The 20,010-nt window shown below is 48.2% G+C and overlaps 7 protein-coding genes across 7 annotated transcripts; 3 read left to right on the top strand and 4 right to left on the bottom strand.

Moving 5' to 3' along the window:
- Nucleotides 1-1,345: 1,345 nt before the first annotated feature.
- On the top strand, nucleotides 1,346-2,911 carry DL89DRAFT_265108 (Rho GTPase activation protein; the record flags this gene model as incomplete). The annotated part of the gene is made up of 6 exons (XM_040886519.1): nucleotides 1,346-1,378; nucleotides 1,459-1,698; nucleotides 1,772-2,038; nucleotides 2,144-2,260; nucleotides 2,304-2,494; nucleotides 2,523-2,911. Coding segments are annotated over 6 exons (1,125 nt in total), but the record flags the coding sequence as incomplete, so codon positions are not given.
- Nucleotides 2,852-6,481, bottom strand: DL89DRAFT_265107 (uncharacterized protein). The gene is made up of 4 exons (XM_040886518.1): nucleotides 5,493-6,481; nucleotides 4,475-5,421; nucleotides 4,089-4,386; nucleotides 2,852-4,021 (listed from the first exon to the last, which is right to left on the bottom strand). Exons 1-4 carry the CDS (start codon nucleotides 6,429-6,431, stop codon nucleotides 2,927-2,929), a joined length of 3,279 nt encoding a protein of 1,092 aa, XP_040746272.1. The 5' UTR covers nucleotides 6,432-6,481; the 3' UTR covers nucleotides 2,852-2,926.
- A 44-nt stretch (nucleotides 6,482-6,525) lies between these two features.
- On the bottom strand, nucleotides 6,526-7,391 carry DL89DRAFT_265106 (S-adenosyl-L-methionine-dependent methyltransferase). The gene is made up of 2 exons (XM_040886517.1): nucleotides 7,249-7,391; nucleotides 6,526-7,059 (listed from the first exon to the last, which is right to left on the bottom strand). The coding sequence occupies exons 1-2, from the start codon at nucleotides 7,372-7,374 to the stop codon at nucleotides 6,655-6,657; spliced, it is 531 nt and encodes a 176-aa protein (XP_040746271.1). The 5' UTR covers nucleotides 7,375-7,391; the 3' UTR covers nucleotides 6,526-6,654.
- Nucleotides 7,392-8,478: 1,087 nt separating this feature from the next.
- Nucleotides 8,479-10,405, bottom strand: DL89DRAFT_84975 (ATP-utilizing phosphoenolpyruvate carboxykinase). The gene has a single exon (XM_040892159.1). It carries the CDS (start codon nucleotides 10,227-10,229, stop codon nucleotides 8,640-8,642), a length of 1,590 nt encoding a protein of 529 aa, XP_040746270.1. The 5' UTR covers nucleotides 10,230-10,405; the 3' UTR covers nucleotides 8,479-8,639.
- A 3,524-nt stretch (nucleotides 10,406-13,929) lies between these two features.
- DL89DRAFT_265102 (kinase-like protein) lies at nucleotides 13,930-15,008 on the top strand. The gene has a single exon (XM_040886516.1). It carries the CDS (start codon nucleotides 14,066-14,068, stop codon nucleotides 14,786-14,788), a length of 723 nt encoding a protein of 240 aa, XP_040746269.1. The 5' UTR covers nucleotides 13,930-14,065; the 3' UTR covers nucleotides 14,789-15,008.
- A 695-nt stretch (nucleotides 15,009-15,703) lies between these two features.
- DL89DRAFT_265101 (uncharacterized protein) lies at nucleotides 15,704-16,079 on the bottom strand. Its single transcript, XM_040886515.1, has one exon. The coding sequence runs from the start codon at nucleotides 16,062-16,064 to the stop codon at nucleotides 15,882-15,884; it is 183 nt and encodes a 60-aa protein (XP_040746268.1). The 5' UTR covers nucleotides 16,065-16,079; the 3' UTR covers nucleotides 15,704-15,881.
- Nucleotides 16,080-17,394: 1,315 nt separating this feature from the next.
- On the top strand, nucleotides 17,395-18,975 carry DL89DRAFT_308830 (uncharacterized protein; the record flags this gene model as incomplete). Its single annotated transcript, XM_040890937.1, has 1 exon — nucleotides 17,395-18,975. One exon carries the CDS (start codon nucleotides 17,395-17,397, stop codon nucleotides 18,973-18,975), a length of 1,581 nt encoding a protein of 526 aa, XP_040746267.1.
- Nucleotides 18,976-20,010: the final 1,035 nt, after the last annotated feature.

Here is a 20,010-nt window from a genome sequence, read left to right as displayed (position 1 = left end):
CCATGATGTGGCGAACATGTCCACCGCCCAAGGTATGGCTGCAGGCAGATGATGGACATGCACATGTATCCGCCCACCACCACAGCAGCCTTCTTTGGTACCATTCAGTGTTATATTTGTATCCGCCAAGGCTTTGTGCCTCGCAAAGTAAAGGCTGCAGTTGCCCTACTGTTCCCTTTGCCTCCCTCAATCTGCCTTATTTTTAGGACCCGGCTCGCTTTGTGCCAAGGAGTGCAGCATTAGCGGGCCGAGCCGCGGCTCGCTTCTCAGAGTCGACACCACAGGAATCTGCCTTCAGCCAAATGGTGGCATGGTGTTTCCAGGTGTCGATTGTGCGACTGCTGTCTTTCCTTTTTGAGCCAGCTTTCTTCGTCCCTGCTTTCATCCACTATTTAGCTTCCCTTGCTTTTCCAATCCGCCCATTTCCTCAACGCAATGGCAACAATAAACAACGGGTTCCAGAACGCATCATCGATACAGCCGCCGCAGCCAGCCGCAGCACCAGACCCAGGAGAGTGTCGCGTCGTCTGGGTCCAGCATTACTGGCCGGCTGAGCCATGAACCAGCAGCACCAGTACCGGGCATGAGTCATTCAAGCCCGGGTAGTGCAGTACCAGCGGCACAAAACACTGCAACACAGGTGGATTTGACCGAAATCGACGTAAGTTGTTGAGACACTTGGCGCCCTCCCCTTGTCTTACAGAGACACCCGGCGCTTTTGGTGTAGCAAGCAGTACGGTGCACTTGCAGAAGGAACACGAAGCCTGTTTCAGTTACTGCTCCCAGCATTTTTCGCATATTTCTGCGCTTGTTTTGTTGCCTTCCGTGTTGTTCAATCCAGGATGGGCAATGGGCGTCCCTAAAACCTACGCGTCCCCGCATATTCATTCTCTGATTGCATCCTCACACTCGTAGGGCGGGCTTGGAATGCTGCTGGAGAGATCGCGACAGAGCCTCGCGTCATGCAAGGTAAGTACTTTCCAGACCTATGTGTGTGCTGCCGCTCTACACCGGTCATGCAGAGGCCATTCAAAAACAATACGCGGTTGTTATTAGGAGTCGGTGGCGTTTCTGAAGAGTCGGGCAAAGGTCGAGGAGGAATACAGCCGCAATCTGCAAAAGGTGGTCCTAAACACGCTGAAGACCATGGACCGGACGCATGCGCGCGATAATTCGCACCAGGCGACATGGCAGAGGCTGGTGGAGGTGCACGAGACGATGGCAGCAAACCGGATGAAGTTCTCGATCACGCTGTCGGAGATGTCCGATGACCTGAGCAGCTACGTCAAGGAGAAGGAGAAGATCCGCAGGCAGCTCAAGGAGACCGAGATGCGGTACCAAAAGTCCTATTGAGGACATCGAGGCAGCGCTGGACAAGGTAAGGCGTACACACTAATGCGCGATAGCGAGTCTTTGACAGAGGGCGTCCAGCTAACTCTCCCCAGCACTCCGCTTTAGGCGCGCTACAAGTACGAGGTATACAGCAGTGAGTGGGAGAAGCTGCTGATAAAATCCGGCAACAGCCGCAGCGACGGCGCGTCGGCGGTTGGCGTGTGGGCAGGGCCAGGCACGGGCTCGGCCCCCACCTCAAAGTCGCGCAACATGGGAAATGCAGTAACCGGCATATTCAGCAAGCACAAAGGCACGGTGCAGGAGAATCTCGAGCGCATGGGCAAAGAGGCCGAGGTGAAAGTGAAGGTCGCCAACAACAACTACCGCAAGCTGCTCAACAGCACCAACGCAATCCAGGCGCGACTTTTACGATGTGCAGCTGCCCAAGATCCTGGCCAGCGTGATGAGTCTGATCGAGGAGGTCGACGAGTGCCTAAAGTGGAGCCTGGGCAAATACGCATACGCGTACGAATGCGCAGTCCTGGCCGATGCGCTGACGCTGAAGCCCTCGAATGGCGATCCGGGGATGATGGAGATGATCGAGGATATCGACAGCAAGACGGATTTGGATAACTTTTTGCGATTCACGGCGCACCAGAGCGGACGCGTCGATCGGACTAGCATCCCGTACAAGGAATATGAGATGGTAGGCTATGCAGCCACATGGCAAAATCCTGCAGATCGCTTATATACGGTCCGGGTAATCACCAACAAACATGCTCAATTGCTTTCTTGCCCCCCACCCATGTAGTCACCGATTGCACGGACATATGCAAATCCAAAGACAATCTTTGGGGTACCGCTGGCGACGCAAGTGGAGCGCGACGGACACGCGATCCCCCTGATAATCGTGAAGTGCACAAAGGCGGTTGAGGCGTTTGGGCTCCAAAACGAGGGGATCTACCGGCCAGTCGGGCCAGAGCTCGCAGGTCGCACGCTTGCGGAACGAATTCAACCTCGACGCTGACAATGTGGATCTGCAGCCGAGTGCCAATGCAGCCGACATCAACAATATCACAAGTGTGCTGAAGATGTACCTGCGCGAGCTGCCTGGCGGTCTGATCCCGCACCCGCACCGCGACACGCTCCTGGGAATGTTCCCGTTCGAGGACGACCAGCAGCCGCAGCAGGACACAGGAGAATATGGTCAATGTGGTGGTGTGCACGATGCGGGCGCTGCCCAGGATGAACGTGGAGATCCTGAACTACTTGGTTGCACATCTCGACAAGGTGCAGGCGTTCCAGGAGTTCAACATGATGAATTCGGAGAACCTGGGAATCGTGTTTGGGCCAACCATCATTCCGTCGGGAGACGACCCGGTCAATGCGGCAATGGATATCAGGAGATCGGCCAAGGTGGTCAAGTTCATGCTGGACAACCGGAGGGCCATATTTGAATTGTTGTAACCAACAAGCTCTACATGTCTTTTCGTTCGCCTCATTCGTTTCACTTATTCACTTTTATACGTCTGTCGTTTATTCTTCAAGCTAATATATTTCATTTCATTCCCAACACTACAGATCAACACTGGTTTTAGAGCGATGTGGTGACAGTCAGGGATGTCGCGTGGACCAAAAAGACCGGCGGCAAGTCGTGTGCCAGCGTGTCGATTTCAGTCAAATAATCCATGGTCTTTTGTGCGTTCTGCGATGCGCCTAATTCTGGTGCCTGCAAGGTCGTGAAGATCAGTGCGGTTGACGGCTTGCTTTCGCGGCGAATCAGCTCATTTAGGATTCGGTTTTGCGTCAGCGTCGGCATATCGTTGAACTCTGTCTGCTGCTGCTGCGCTGGGTGCGGCGGCAGAGTCGGCGACGTCGAAACAGGTGCAACTGGCGGCTGCTGATGCGGGTTGGAGTTCAGCGCCGCTAGTGCGCGGGTGTAGAAATCTGTCAGCACAGCTGAGCCGTCAGACCGGCGGCGCGCCTGCAGCTGTACGTTGTGGTCTGCGGTCGGGATATTGACTGGCGGCGCATCCACACCAGGCTGCCTGTCCGCCTGGCCATCCGCCCCTGATTCTACGCGTAGGCCCAGGCTAAGCAGCTGCTGACGGCGACTGACACTGGCGGGCGATCGTCTGTCGCCTTCTGAGATGGTCGCATAGCGTGCCAGCGCACGCGCGGGCCCATCGTCATCGTCGGTTTGCAGGGGTGTGCGCAAGCCAGTGGCGGGTTCGCAGTCCGACAAAAAGTCTGAATCCGACTCGCTGCTCGAGCTGTCGGCCCCCAAACGGCCAGACTCGTACCGCATGGGCATCGGCAGGTTGACACGCATGCTGAAGCCGAGCTGTGGTGACTCTGCTACATGCTCTTGTGGCGGCTGCACTGGCGATGCAAACGTCACGCCTTGTACTGGCCTCTCAGACTGTGCCATTCGCGCATTCGGCGGCACACTGGACGCAGACGCATCGCGTGCCACCATCGGTGACTCTAGCACCGCCGAATCGTACGATATGATTCCTGCATTCCTCAGGAAATGCACACGCAGCTCGGCCTCAACACGCAAGTCCCTAAGCAGCTTTGCCACCCGCCTCGTTTCCTCCTCGACATCGGCTTCGTCCTCGACAAAGCACATGACGCGCAGCTTGTAATTCCGGTTCCAATACGGCACCAGGTGCAGCACGGTGCCGAGCTGCAGGACCATGACGTACGAGTCAAAGTTTGTCAAAGTACGTGCTGTGGTCTGACGACCGTGATACCGCTGTGGCGGTGCCGATCTGGATCGGCCACAAGTCAATATATCTGGTTTTGTGGGACGACGTGCGGGCATGCTTGCGCGGGCCAAACCACCAGGACTGCGGAGAGACCAGCGAGTGTGCATCGGGCATAGTCAGGCCGAGCTTGGAGAAGCCATATGCAATTCCGATGGCCTTGCCCATTAGCAGCACATCCTCGATGATCCGCAGATACGCCTGCGGCTCGATTGGCGTGTTGAGCTTGATACCATCAGTCGGCAGCAGCACATCATCGATCGTGCCAGTGTCCGACTGCCTGTTGCTAGGCCACTGCTGGTTGAGCTTCAGGAAACCCATGACCACAATATTGGGCCGCATGCCGCCGAAGCCCAGCGCCAAAGATGATGGACCGGGCACCAGCGCCTTCGTCGGTATCCACTGCCAGATTCAGAAACGCCTTGACTTGAGCAAAATCGATCAAGCGCATCCAGGCAGCCTCCTGCTGACGCATTTCCGGCAGCGACTCGTAGAAATCCCCCTTGATGACATGGCCAATGACGTACAGTCCGCCCTTCTTCAACGCGTTGCAGAACCGGATCAGATGGAAGGAGCTGCGCGGGTTGTGTACCAGCAGCAGGATCTGGGGGCGCCAGAACTTGACGTGGTCTTTGCGGACATCCAGGCGGAGCATGAACTTGCGGCACTGGTGGTAGATGAGACTCTGCGTAACATCGCCCCAGGGCTTGGGCGGACATGTAAAGTGCACATACAGGAACAGCAAGATAACCACGCCTGTCGATACCAGCGCTGAGATTGCGTCGACAAAAATCATGACCGCAAAGCACCCAGATGCGCCGAGGAATGCCGTCCATGCCTTGAAGTAATGGAATGTCGGCCTAAAGTTCACCGATGCAGCCAGCTTCAGAACCAAGCACGCCAGATTGACAAAACCAAACATGATCAGGTTGAACATGGTCGTGTAGGGGGCGACCGCATTGATGTCGCCGGCAAGCAGCGCGAGCTGTGAGATCACGTATGTCAGTATGATGGCATTGACAGGGTTGTCGCTACGGTCAACACGCTTGAAAGGCCGCAGGAACGCAAACAGGTCGTCCTTGGCGATTGCCTGCATGATGCTGGCAGAACTCAGCAGCCCGCTCAGAGTGCTGGTGACGCTGGTGGTGATTGCACCGATGGGTATCAGCAGGGGCACAACGTTGATTTCCTGCAGCACGTTGAAGTTCTGGCGCAACGTGCTGCGATGCGTGGTGGCTCCCAGCATCATCACCACGCCAATGTACAAAAAGAACGTGATGATGACGGCCCACAGCGTGCCTTTGGGGATCGACTTTCCGGGCTTGCGCAGGTTTCGACGACATCGAGGCACCCGCCATGATACCAACGCACGCAGGGAACAGCACGCCAAACACTGTGCCCAGTGTCTCTGCCGGACTTGCCCTCAGCGATTGGCGCAAGGTCTGGCCATAGGTTTTCCTTGAACGTCGCCATGCTCCAGCTTGTATACCGAATGTGTTTCTCCTCGTGCTCAAACGGAGTCTGTACGCAAAACGACACAAACATCGACATCGTAGCAGCAATGATCAGAGTCGACAGGGCCGTCGAGGCCTTGGCAAACATCTGTGCGCCTGTCAAGCACACGATCGTGCAGAAGATCAGTAGGATAGAGTTGTACAGGATGCACCACCACCTGCCTTCCGGAAACACCTGCGCGACGTCGCCGATATTCTGCCCAAAGTTGTTCAGCAATGGCTCCACAAAGGCAACGTCGTTGAGCACGCCCGCCAGCAGCGTGCCTGCGTAAAACATCAGCCCAATGCTTCCGCCAAACTCGGGGCCCAGGGACCGCGACAGCATGTAGTATGGCCCGCCGCCCTTGACCGTGCCATTGGTAGAGATGGCTGAAATCGACAGTGTTGTCATGGTAGTGATTGTGTAGCCGCCGACAAAGGCGCCTACAGTGCCGACTATGCCGACCTGGCTGATAAAGTACCCCATGCGCACAAAAACCAGGATGCCCCAGATGCTCAGCATCACTGGCATGAACACCCCGTCCCACGTGCCGAGCTTCCGTGGTGCATCTGCCGACACACGCCGTCTGAATCGCCGCCTCCTTGGCCGCACACTGACGCTGCTGATGCTGTTGTAGCTGGCCGGCTCATCTATGGACCTTTTAGGCAATAGCAGGGTTGAGGTCTCGACTGCCTGCGATGTGCTGTGCGAGTCACTGTACTCCTCTTCCTCGTCTTGGTTGTCCGACCCGTCGTCGTTGCCTGCAGAGCCGACGCGCGCGAGCTGGCGTTCCAGGTCGTCAATGTGAGTTCCGGCTCGACTGAGGAAACGGGGCATTTACGAACAAAATTGAAACCGGATTGCCTTTAAAATATAAAAAGAAAAAATGGTATAGTGACAAAACTAGCCGAGAAAAAAGGCTGTGCGCTCTAACAAAGTTTTAGCTCCCTCTAACCACAGCCTCGGGATACCCAGACAATCAATGTCGAGTTGCAGACATTGCATCATCTGCATCCCCCTCCCCACCCCCCTTGATCTCACAGCACATAACGCTCAGACCTCACCCGTCATCAGCGGCCTTTTTGCGAATGCACACAAAGTACTGCTCTGACGACTGCTTTCTCGACGCATCGGGTTTCTCTACCACCACCTTCTCGAACCCTTCCTTCAGTGCCCTGCGCAATTCGGCCTCGCCGCCGCCCATGAAGAACTTGAGCACCAGGCACCCGCCGTAGCCCAAGAACTCGTCAGCAAACTGCAGTACGTCCTCGCACAAATTCATGGTCCTTGCTGCATCCGTCGCATGGTGGCCGGTGAACGACGGCGCCATATCAGACAATATCAGCCCTACTTTCCTCCCATCCAGTGCCTCCACCACCTGCTGCTTAATGTCCGGACTCAAGAAAGTCGCCCTGGATAAACTTGACATTGGCGATTGGCCGCATGTCCAGCAGATCCACGGCCACTATACGCTCCTTCATGTCCTTTGGTTGGCTGACACGGCGCGCAATCACCTGGCTCCAGCCGCCAGGCGCTGCTCCGCAATCCACAACGCAGATGTTGTGGGCGCTGGGCAGGAGCTTGTGCTTGTCAAGCATCTCAATTAGCTTGTAGCTGCTGCGTGCCCGGTATTGTTCAGCCTGGCCTGCTTGACGAATGGATCACGCTGCTGCCTGTTGAGATACCGGTAGGAGGACCCAGTCGCTTTCTTACTGGAGAACAACCGTAGGAAAACCTGTGGAGAGCGCGGAATTAGGGATACTGGTAAAAACGGAATCATGGCTTAGGGTGCTGGACTGGGAGGCAAGAGTGCACCAGAGCCTAATGATTTCACATAGTGTTTATCCCACTGCTTGGCGCACAGTCCAGGTACTATGGAGAAAGGCAAATCAGGAGTGATACGCTTTCACCTCCGTTCTTCTCTGGCTTTTTGATACGCTATAGCCACTGTAGGTATTGTTTACAACCGCATCTGTGTTCATGCTCACTTTGCTCCTCTTTCATGGATCACGATTGCAGCAGTAAAACTACAAGTTTTGCATACATTTCTGTATCTCATTGGCATGGATTGCTGTCCTATCTCGCATACAATCAACGCACAGCATGTGCATTCAGGCAGACACTGTCCCTCACGGCCTTCAGCTATCATACAAGTGAACAGTATGTTTGTGTGATACACAATGGATTAAATACCAAACACAACGCACTTGTTAATATTTGTCCAGCCTGGGATCAGAATGAGTGTAGAGCTGAGTCGGCGACAGACGCAGGAGAAAATCTGACACTGCCGCAGCTGATCAGCAGCAACAGCAGTAGTAACAACAGCAGCATCAAAGGCAGGGCAGAGGCAGAGGCAGAGGCAGAGGCAGAGACACAGACACAGAAGTGGATCTGCCGCAATGGGATACCAGGTAGGCAGCGAAATGCACAAGTCCTGGCGGTCATGCAGCAGTAGACGATAGAGCCTGTGCTCACACTTTGCTTGTGTGGATTTGTTGGTAGTCATGCCGAGCGGCAGCAGCAACAGCAACAGCAACAGCAACAGCAACAGCAACAGCAACAGCAAGGGGGTGCGACGTAAGCAGGGCTGTGTGCAGCACAGAACCAATGACTGTGGCCAGGCATCCACCGCAGCTGATCAGCAGCAGCAGCAGCAGCAGCAGCACACAGAACCAGTGACGGAACCTGCAGCGAGTCGTGCTTGGCAGACCTATTCAGCATAGGTGCTCCATTTCACATGGATCGAGGGCGGACAATCTCTGGAGGGCAAGGAGAATAGTTTGCTGGCACCTGAAAGTCTCCGCGTCAGTTAATTTCTCCTGCCGTAGACTTCCGACACCGAGCTCAGGGGCGCTACGGCTGTGCGGTTCCGGTCTGGCCCGTTCCACTGGCTCCGGCAGCCTTTCCTAAACGAGACATTGCTGCAACCGGCGGTGCGAGGAGTGTGTGGTTGAGAGATATGATTTGACTGAAGAAAAGGAGACGAAAGAGAAAAATTCACAGGGGGATTAAGATAGTGGGTCTAAGGGGTGGTGGTGGTGGTGCTTAGAGCTGGGGGCCCGCGGCAATGATCTCGGGGGTGGCCTTGTCGGCGTACTCCTTGAAGTTGGACTGGAACAGGCGCGCCAGCTTGCCGATGGTCTCCTGGAACTCCTCGGGGGAGCCCTCCCAGGCCTGCGACGGGTCCAGCACCTTGGCGGGCACGCTGGGCACCGCAGTCGGGATCTGCAGGTTGAACACGCCGTAGTTGGTGTACTCGGCCTGCTCGAGCTCACCCGAGTGGATGGCGTCGATGATGGCACGCGAGTACTTGAGCGAGATGCGCTTGCCGATGCCGTAGGCACCGCCGTTCCAGCCGGTGTTGACCAGCCACACGTTGACGTTGTGCTCCTGCATCTTCTGCGCCAGCATCTGCGCGTACTTGACCGGGTGCCACACCAGGAACGGCTGGCCGAAGCACGCCGAGAACGTGGCCTCGGGCTCGGTCACTCCCTCCTCGGTACCGGCGATCTTGGCGGTGTAGCCCGAGATGAAGTGGTACATGGCCTGCGCAGGCGTCAGCTTGGCCACCGGCGGCAGCACGCCGAACGCGTCGCAGGTCAGCAGCACAATGTTCTTGGGGTTGCCGCCCACGCACGGGATCTTGGCGTTCGGGATGTACTCGATCGGGTACGCGCAGCGCGTGTTCTCGGTGATCGTCTTGTCGGTGTAGTCCACCACGCGCGTGTTGCGGTCGTAGATGACGTTCTCCAGCACCGAGCCGAAGCGGATCGCGTTGAAGATCTCGGGCTCCTTCTCGGCCGACAGGTCGATGGTCTTGGCGTAGCAGCCGCCCTCGATGTTGAACACACCGCTCTCGGTCCACACGTGCTCGTCGTCGCCGATCAGCGGGCGCTGCGGGTCCGCCGACAGCGTCGTCTTGCCGGTGCCCGACAGGCCAAAGAACAGCGACACGTCGCCAGCGGGGCCCTCATTGCACGACGAGTGCAGCGACAGCACGCCAGCCTTGGGCATCAGGTAGTGCATCACCGTGAACACACCCTTCTTCATCTCGCCCGCGTACTCGGTGCCCAGAATCACCATCTGCTTGCGCTCGAAGCTGATCGACACGCTGGTGCTGCTGGTCATGCCCTTGGTGAACTTGTTGGCCGGGAACTGGCCCGCGTTGACGATGGTGAAGTCGGGCTCGCCAAAGTTCTCCAGCTCCTCGGCGGTCGGCCGGATCAGCATGTTGTTCATGAACAGCGCATGGTAGGCGCGCGCGCACACAACACGCACCTTGATGCGGTACTTGGGGTCCCACCCGGCGAATCCGTCAAACACGTACAGGCGCTCGCGCGTGTTGAGGTAGTCGGCTGCGCGCTCGTAGTTGATGGCGAACGACTCCTCCGACAGCTTCTTGTTGACCGGGCCCCACCACACGTCGTCGACCGTGGATGCCTCCTCGACAACACGCTTGTCCTTGGGCGAGCGGCCCGTCTTCTTGCCCGACTCGGCAATCAGCGCGCCCGACGACGAGATGGCAGTGCCGGGCTCGTAGCGCAGCGCATCCTCGTACAGCTGCGACGGCGACAGGTTGCGGCGGATCTTGCCCTCGTAGTTGATGCCCTCAGTGTTAATATTTGACGAAGCCATTGCTGTGTTGGTGGCTGTGTGTAGTAGTAGAAGAAGAAGAGACTGAGGGGAGGTTGTTAATGTACAGGAAAGATATAGGAGAAAACACGAAGCTTGGGGGTTGCTTTGATGAAATTGCTGTGATGTTATCGAGACCTGTCACCGATGGCGGCCGCGGGGCCTTTTATACGCAATCCACAAACCCCCATATGGGCACTGTGCTGGGCAGGCTGCTCCAGCCGTAGCTGGCCCGGCGCCAGGGGGCAGCAGCGATCGCACCGAGAACTAAAAAAAAAAAGCAAGTCACATTTACACGGGGCAAGGAGAATAAAAAAAATTCCCGCCTTCTTCCATCCGCGTGGCCACAGCCCCACTAAGGCAAGGGGGCAGCAGCGCTGGTGGGAAATACCGGAACTGGGCTGCGAGGGCTCGTGGCGAGCCCCTTGTTTTCGTTTGTCCTGGCAAGATGGCCTGTGCTCAGGCCGCCTCTGTCTGCCTCTCCCGCAATTCGGTGGGGGCCAAAGAGGAAGGCGGATTGCCCAACTCCACGTCGATTCCGTGCTGCCATTCTTTTTGCGTCCTCGTGTCAAACGACAGAGATAAGAATAGCGGCTAATAGCTGCTGACCCGGGTTTTGTGCAGTGCCCTGTGCCTTTAACTGTGCAGTTGCTTGCAGGCTGGTGGGAAAAAATATCAACAAACACCCTCTGCGGAGAGAGACAGGGGGCAAGAACGGCAGCACACTGCCCCTCCACACACACCCGGTGCTCCATGAACCAGGCACTGTCTGGCCCACCCAGCAAGAGACTCCGGCTTCCACTGCTACGCACACATGCAGCTCTGCCCACCTGAAGCAGCAGCAGCAGCAGTAGCAGTAGCAGCAGCAGCAGCAGCAGCAGCGCATCCTGGCCTTATCTCTGCCTAAAACAGGAAGGCACAGTCCCAGCATAAAACTAATTCCACCCCTCGCTTGCGTGCTGTGCCTCGCCCACAAAGTGGGGGGGAGTGGCCAAGCAATTGCAAATTAGCATATGAAACACGAGTGACTGGCGTGCATGGCAGGCACTGGGCTGGGCCTGGGACCCGGAATGTCCCGCTCCCCCTCTGCCCACCACGCTCCGACACGACCCATGCAAAATAAAACACACCAGACAACAAATATCCTCTCTACATGTCGCAATAGGCAGAAATATCCACGGCTGCATCCACTGCATCGCGGTGGAACAGGCTCCAGTCTTCCACCCAGCTGCGATATCGCCAGCCGCGTCTCCTGGATCAGACAAAGATATCCACAGAAGGGAAAAGGTGGTCTGAGCCTAAAACTCGCCTGTTATCGATGGAGGAGACCGCTTTTCGCATACATCAACCACCCACGATCCACTGCCAAAGCGGCAGCCCGATCGATAAGGACCCCCGAAAAAAAATAAAATAACTCTCACTGCAGTTGCTCCCAGACACCAAAGGCGTCGGTCTGCGTGCAAGGGAGTGGCGCGGGCGACCGGTGCCGCGTCTGCTGCTCGCCAGCGACCGAGTGGCGGGGCGACTAGCCAGCGCTAATTGCCTGCGTGCGAACCTGTCGCTGAGTCTCGGCAAAACGCCAGGCAGTGTTTCATGTCTCCCCCTGTTTCCCGCATCATATGCGACAAAGGCGAGCTGCCAAAAACAGCATGCCCTGGCCCGGTGGTGCCCGGGAGGGGAGCAGGACCGGGTCAGAAACTGCTGCCCTGTGCGCTCGCTGCATTTTTAGCGCATTTGCCGATCGGCTTCTCGATTGATACCAAAAAGGAAAATGTCGGGAGACCTCCCTCTGCTGCTATGGTTCCGGGATCACCCTAGTGTGCTTTGTGCTTCTACATGTTTCAGGTTGGCGGCGTCGGAAATAAACCACCCAAAAAACAGTCCCACCTAGTGCCAGAGAAGTGTGGAGTACACTAGCTGTCGTACGAGGCATGTCCAGAAAACTTGGGGCACGTCACTGCGAGCCAAGCATGGCAAAGTCGGAATCAGCGCAAGCAATGAAAAAGGTGCTGCTCGGTGAGCCCGAGGCACACCGCTGCTACAATCAACCCATGTTTTGGCAACAGTGCCAGGATTGCTGTGGGCTGCCTCGTTTTACACAACCCTAGCCGACTAGGCGCACTGCAGGTTGTGACGATCCCTGGCACCAGTCTTTGGTGGTGTCCAGTGTTAAGGGGGGGGGGCATCTGCTCAGGCACAGAAATGCAGCAGCATGGCCTGCATTTGGACAGGAAGGGTTGCTGCACACAAGGCGTATTGTTGGTGCCATGAATAGCCGTGATATTGTCCTCTTGTTTGTCGTCGATATACGCAAATGCACTGCTGTAGGAACATGGCTGTGCAGAATAACACCTAATTATTGACATATCGATAACTTTATGTGCATGCCTTATCCCCTGCTACATGGCCTTTGCTACCACAGAGCAGTAAAGTGCCTTCTGGCTACTCAGTTGGTACCATTTGAGTGCTGGGCGCAATCTGTACCAGACATATGCCCATACAGTCTGATTACTTATTTAAAATATCACAAGTTCCTCTTACCACTAAGCTACAACGCCTGCTTAGGTAGCTCACAGCAACAAGTATATGAGTGACTTGAGCTGGTAGCCCACAAACCCTGCTAGCAAAAACCTCTTGTAAAATTATCATATACCTATGCTCTTTCTAGGCTTAATATGCTTATCACTAGGAATATAGGCACACCTTTTACATAAGGACTGCAGCTTGGCCTAATTTTTTTTTTTTGGAAGGTAAAGCACCACTGCTTATCTGGCCACTATATAAGAGGTTCTTTATAGTTACTGAACTAGGTAGAAAGATATTTAAAACATCTAAAACATATTGTTCCTTTGTGACCATAGTATTTCTATAAAACCCCTACTAGTATCCTGAAAAATTTTCAGTTAATAAACAATTAATATTCTTCTACTGAGATATAGGCTAAGTTATAAAGAAACCAAACTGATATTTTTAGGATACTGATAGGGGTTTATAAAAGTACCCATTTTAGTATTTTTGTTTATTTGTTAATATAGTTGCTATTATTATTTTAGGTGTTAATGAATAATCTAGTTATATAATACTTATTCAATACTAGTAAATGATTTATAATTTGTTAAATATCTATTCTAATAAAAGGTTATTTGTTTATTTAAACTTTCTTATCTATGAATAACCTCTATACTATATTACTATAAATAGAACATTTATTGGTATATAGGATAGCTTGAAAGCATGTGTTTATTTATATAGTTCTTTAAGCTAACTAAGGATTTTGTCCTTACTGTTACTAGTATTATTCAGAAGTTATAGTAAGTTATCTACTAATAGCTTAAAGTAAATATCTTACTATACTTGTTTTAGTAGTAATTATATTAAGGATCTATAGATATAATATCAATGCTAGTTATTAATACTTCTAATTTTATATAAATTTAGTACTATGACCAAAGCCCTACTATGGTGCTGCAATATTTGGTTATCATATCTACTTTATTAAAGCCAGCTGACCAGTTATACTAACCAAAGTACAAACAAATGCATCTGTCTTATATAGAGGTAAACACACATCACAAGCGCAAGACTTTCAATTATGTGTTAATATTATTCTCAGTCCCTTAATTAGGATCACGTGTGCTTACGCAACCCGACAGTTCCCCACTATACAAGCACAACAGTCTGTACCAGTATGTGGTTTTTGTTTTTGTTTTTCTTTATGCTTATTAGTTGTATAAGTCGCAATCGTGTCTACAACACACCTTTATTCTCTGTTCGCTAGATAGCCAAACATTTAGTAGTTCCCTCCCCCCAACTGGACCTGCGCTCTCATAGCTAACACAATGAGGACCATTATCGAGTCGGATGGCAGACTGGTTGATTTTGGCAGCCGGCTTGTGATGCTGAAGATGTATATCACGAGCTTCATTTACCTCAGGTATCCTAAAGGAGAATACACGTTTCGCTGGCCGATGAGACTGACTGAGGGCATACACAGCATACCGCAGCCGACCAAGGCTGGTTTCGAAAATATCCACATGCACATCATTAAAGAAGAAGACTTGACGAACAAGAAGCTTCTGCGCTGCTTTTCTGGCACTCTGACCTTCAGGGCTGAATACCAGGGGAGGGATGTCTTTGTGAAATATGCTCGCGACGAAGACAATGTGCTGCCTCTCATCGCTGAATCGTTGATTGGAATGAAATTCCTTCCTAGGCACTCATATATACAGGAGTACCTCGGAGTCACAGCGAATGGCCTAGTCTCGGAATATTTCGACGGAAAGGAGCTTCCGATAGTAGACAGCCTATCGGATGTAGGGAAGAGCAGATGCTTTGCAGCGCTCAAAATCCTTCACGATCAAGGGATAGTCCATGGCGACTTGGGGCCACAGAATATCATGGTGAACGGAGACGAAGTCAAATTGATCGACTTTTCCAACGCGTACAGCAAGAAGTGGAATATCGACAGAGTATACCCAGATGGCTATGAACACCCGTCCCCTGCTTCTGAAGTCGAGAAGCTAACTGAATATCTAAAAAAGCTGAAGAATCACACCTCATAGCCTTTATTTTGGTGCTCTCTTTATAAGTAGCTTCCTAGCTTGCTCGCTTTTCTCTTCTTTACACCATAGTGCTGGCGCTATGGTTTTGGCTCTAGATCTTCCATGACCGAATTTGTGCGATGCATTCGAACTCGTATATAGCCTGGCGCATTCATTCTACGCCAGGCCAGCCATAAATATATTTTTTTAATTATGGCTAATATCCAATACTATTCTTCAGCATACCTACATTGCTATATAGCTAATCGTGACATACTGATTGAGATAGCTATGGCTGACATAGACTGAATAGTGGCCACCATAAAGCCATAGCACACCTAACAATCATGAGGTGCCCCACAGTTGTACCCTGATATGCAATTACAAATAAAATGAGTGAAGCTTGCGCCGCAAGCCAGTGTGGTTCCACTCACCACATGGCCTTCATAGTTTTCCAACTCTGTCATCAGTGACTCTGGCCTCTCACTTATTCCACTATTAGCGCAAGCGCTGTGACTCTGACACCTTTTCCCAATAATGGAGTCTGTGTTTATCACATTGAGAAATAGAAAGTGAAAAAGGAAGTGAAAGAGAGCAAAAGAGACAGTCGCGTAGCTTTGCAGGCCCACAATAAAAGCAATTCTCTATGTTAGAAGTACAGTTTATTATAAACTGCGGTGCTGTATAAAAAAAAAGAGAACAGTAGTTGGTTGCGAATATGTAGTATTGAGACTATTCAAAAAAAAAAAAGAAAGAAAGGGAACTGGAAAGCCAGGCACTAAGCAGTTCTGCTGGTTTTTGTAGTGAGAGTCCTAGTCATGCAATGCCATTCAAAAATGTTTGCATACTATTAATCCCTATCCTGAGTAGCCACATGAGGTTGGCTATATATACCCTGCTCCTCTCCTATCTATGGTAGATATCACACATTCACTCCTTCCGTAAATAGTCATATATTAACCTACTTCTTATAAATTTTTCATCTTAGTATTATAACAATACATTTTTCATTATAAACTTTAGTTTTACTTATATGCCATTTCTTTTATAAGAACATTATACTCTCTATTCAAACCTATCCAAAACTATGAGCAGGTTTAGAGCAGCTTTTTCCTCATCTAGGGTTAAACAGCTTATCCAGGATACAATTGTTGGTGTAGCCCAGGATTATATTCAAGGAAATGTAGGAGGTAATGGCCAAAATAATAACCAAGATAACAACCAAGGCAATAACCAAGGCAATAATCAAGGCAATAATCAAGGCAATAATCAAGGCAATAGCCAAAACAATAACCATAGTAATGCATAAGGATAGATTATATTATTAACTATATCCAATTTTGCCAATACATTACCTTAAATACTATAGCTAATAGTAGTTATTTAAATATAAGAAAGTTCTAACTACTTAAATATCTTATAAAAGAATAATCAATTAGTAGTATAGAAATCAATTACTAATTCAAATATATATTTTAAAAATCAAGAATATTTATTAATGAATATAAATATTATAACAACAAAAATATTAAAGAACTAAAAGATACCAAATATGGTGCTTCTCTAAAAACCTTTTAGTATCCTAAAAATTTCAGTTAATTGGGTAGGGCTTAGCCTCTATCTCAGTAAAAGCATACTAATTATATATTAACTAAAATTTTTTAGGATACTGATGGGGGTTTTAGAGAAGCACTATATTTAGTATCAGAATAGAAAAACTTAAATAAAATAAAATATTATTATAAAACTTAGAATTACAGACTAACTTCTAATAGGGTATATAATACTTAGTACTAGAGGTTATTCATAGATAAGAAAGTTTAAAGGAACTAATCATTTTTTATTAGAATAACTAATTAATAATATATAAATTATTTACTAGTTTATATAAATACTAAAATAGGCACTTTTATGAAACCCCTAGTAGCATCCTAAAAATTTTAGTTAATTTCTTATAACCCAGCCTATATCTTAGTAGTAGCTTATACAATTTAAGCTATTATTTTTATTATTTTTTTTTTATTGTTTTCCAACTCTAGATATCCTAGCTAATAATGTTGTATTCTTACTATAGTAGTTATTTAAAGATAGAAAATTTAAAATGCTTAAGAATCTTATAAAAGAATAATCAAATAAGAATATATTTATACCAATTACTAATATAAACTATAAATAATGGAGGTCATTCACAATCACTAAACTAAGTAAAAAGTAATTAGAAGTTGTAAAACTTTTTGTTCTTTTGTTTTTTTTGAACTTCTCCGAAACCCCCTTCGGCATCCTGAAAAATTTCAGTTGATACACAATTAATATGCTTCTACTGAGATACAGGCTGCGTCCCGAGAAATCAACTGAAATTTTTCAGGATGCCAAAGGGGGTTTCGGAGAAGTGTCTATTCTTATATTTTTATTTATTAGTTAATCTAGTTGCTAAAATCTTTTTGGCCATCACTAAACATTCTGATTTTTAAAATATTTTTCAACTGCTAGTAATTGATTTGTTATTTAATACTTGGTTATTCTGATACAAGATATTAAGTTTCTTTAAACTTTCTTATTTGTGAATGGCCTCCTTAAGAGTATATCTTAACTCCCTTTTGGGACTTGAGTTGAAGAATAGAGATAATATGCCTGATATATCTGATGCAAGATATACTAGTAATGGCATTGAACAGCAAGGATTTGTTCAGCAATCTGATATCTTTATGGATTCATGTGTTGTTGAGATTCCTGACTCATATACTCTAATGGATCAACTTCACAATATTACTCCTTTTGATAGATTGCATAGAGTATTTGGTGATGGTTATAGTTTTAAATATATAAGATGCAGCACAAGTGTGACAAATGGTAACGTCTCTGTGTATAAAGTATCTGCTCCAAATGTTGCAATAGCTGATCCTGCACTAACTGATATCTTTCTTAGGATGCATCAAGAACATGTATTTCTTCAAAACTATGATATTACCATGGATTGTCTAAATATTTCTTCTAGAGCTATTGTTAAGGAATTTCTTCTTGATAATGGAATCAGTAGCAAAGATATTCTTGATGATGAAAATAAAGTTGGAGCAAACTGTATTAGCTGGTTTACTGATGAAGATGAGATAAGAATAAGGAACAAGTTGTATAATAAATTTGTTCAACTCTTAGAAAGTGGTGAAGTTCGCAATCAACTTACTTCTAAGCTATCAGAGCTAGTAATGCCAACTTCTCAACAGTTTGGTGAAACACTTGTTGCGTGTAGGAATGAAGGATTAATGAGACTTGAGCTTACTGTTCACTCTCCTGAGTTGAAGGAAGTAGAATGGAACACAAACTTAATTGTTAATACTCTTGAGTTTCTTCATAACTGTAGGACATTTGCAACATCTTATGAAAAGCAATGGATGGCACTAGTTGATCAGATTCATAACAAACATACATTGTGTATTTACTTCCATAAAGAACATTCTCTTGGTTACTGCCATTGGTTCAATAAAACAACTAAGAAGAAACAAGGAATAGCTAAAAAGTTGAAAAAGAATGAGGATATGATGACTGTTGTTTCTAATCTTACATTCAATGGACACCCAACTGTTCTTCTTACATATGCTACTAGTAGTGGTCCTCTTGAATCTGAAGTTGTTCTGAGAAGAGATATCACAAACATCACTATTGTTCCTAGTCAGAGAAACTCCTTCTGGCCAGTTGCTTCAAGAGAAAGACAACAACATACATTTGCTGAAATGGGACTTATTAACTATCGTGGAATACATATTGATTGGTTAACAGCTCAGCAAGCAAGAGAGAAAGTTAGGCTTTCAACTCTCTCAATTGTTAGTGATAATACTGATGGTTTAGGAATAGATGACCTTCTTGCAGATATTAGCAATATTGAACTTGATGATCTAGAACCTACATATTTAAGAGAAAATACTGATCTCAAGCCAGCTAGATATAAAGTTGCTTACAACATACTTCATGTTGGTGATGAGTTCTTAGTTAGTTATTACTTCCTATATACTTTTAGAGGATTACCTTTCTACTATCTAGATATTTCTATGATTCACAATGAAATAGTTAGCAGCACTCATACACTTATCAAAGTACTGGCAAGTAGTCCATTTGGTGAATGTATTGCTTCTGTTATTGGCCAACCAAATCAAGAAGTGGTGCTTAAAGTAACTAGAATTCATAATCGTATTATCCATACTGAGAGGATCTAGTTTTAAAATGGGCAGTTGGCAACCATTACTTCCATATCTGCACAACTGTAGTTGCATACATCAAACACATGCTTAATACTAACACCCCTATCTTCTGAAACATTCTTAATCCATGCTCTGATATACACTGTTAATTTTCTGCTCATATTGAAATTTCTGCTAAGTAGTTGGACTAGCTTTTCTCTCTCTTCCTCATCTAGCTCAGAAAGTTGAGTGTTGAAGAACTTATAGAATGGGCCCATTATAATAAATGACAACTTTTAAATTTATTAGTACATCGCACAGATGAATCATCAATTACAAGAACTCAGAGAAAAGGAATATCATAAGCTCTACACAAATAAGTGGAAATTTCTGAATGATGACTGGGTAGTTCTTAAGCATACAAAATATCACAGAAGTGAAGTTCGTGAAGTAAGAGAAATCAAACTTATAAAAGATACACTTCTTAAACATCTAGGGATGATTCCTGTTTTCTTCTTTCTGAATGTTCTGTTTGGCTGCACTCATTATCCATGTCCTTACAGAAGTATAGAAAAAGGATTGCTTATCTTATACCAACTTGTAGAAGGATTGTCAATCAATGAAATGGAAAGATTCCTTCCAAGAAGCAGCTATCAAGTTATTCATAATATGTTCTACATTTCTGAAATGCAAGATTTGAATAAGAAGCTAACATTCTATCTGCAAACAATGTTTTCTACTCCAGAGCTACGACTACTTGCAGCAAAGATGCAGAATCCTCATGGGTTTAAACATGTAACACTAATGTTAGATGGCCATGACTCAAGAGCACTACACAATGGAGCATACAAACCAGGACTTTATTCCTTCAAGTTGAAGAAATCAGGATATCGTACACAAGTTTGCATTGATATAAATGGAATGGTTCTACTTGTTTCACCAACAGAAGACTGTAGAGATAATCCAGATTCAAGAATGATTAAAAACATGGGATTATTAAAGAGGATATCCCCTATAGATTGTATTGTGCTTGATGGTGGCTATCCACAGAGTGTTCTTCAAGAGATGACA

The sequence above is a fragment of the Linderina pennispora genome (assembly GCF_002104995.1).
Source record: "Linderina pennispora strain ATCC 12442 chromosome Unknown DL89scaffold_2, whole genome shotgun sequence".
Taxonomy (NCBI): Eukaryota; Fungi; Kickxellomycota; class Kickxellomycetes; order Kickxellales; family Kickxellaceae; genus Linderina; species Linderina pennispora.
This window is presented reverse-complemented; position numbering and strand designations above follow the sequence as displayed.

Coding starts and splice junctions, on each gene's coding strand:
- DL89DRAFT_265107 (XM_040886518.1), bottom strand. CDS start 6,431: ATGCCCCGTTTCCTCAGTCGAGCCGGAACTCACATTGACGACCTGGAA. Junction 5,422..5,492: donor GCAGAGACACTGGGCACAGT/GTTTGGCGTGCT, acceptor AACCTGCGCAAG/CCCGGAAAGTCGATCCCCAA. Junction 4,022..4,088: donor AGATCGGCACCGCCACAGCG/GTATCACGGTCG, acceptor ATGGTCCTGCAG/CTCGGCACCGTGCTGCACCT.
- DL89DRAFT_265106 (XM_040886517.1), bottom strand. CDS start 7,374: ATGATTCCGTTTTTACCAGTATCCCTAATTCCGCGCTCTCCACAGGTT. Junction 7,060..7,248: donor GGCAGCAGCGTGATCCATTC/GTCAAGCAGGCC, acceptor AGGAGCGTATAG/TGGCCGTGGATCTGCTGGAC.
- DL89DRAFT_84975 (XM_040892159.1), bottom strand. CDS start 10,229: ATGGCTTCGTCAAATATTAACACTGAGGGCATCAACTACGAGGGCAAG.
- DL89DRAFT_265102 (XM_040886516.1), top strand. CDS start 14,066: ATGAGGACCATTATCGAGTCGGATGGCAGACTGGTTGATTTTGGCAGC.
- DL89DRAFT_265101 (XM_040886515.1), bottom strand. CDS start 16,064: ATGGTTATTGTTTTGGCTATTGCCTTGATTATTGCCTTGATTATTGCC.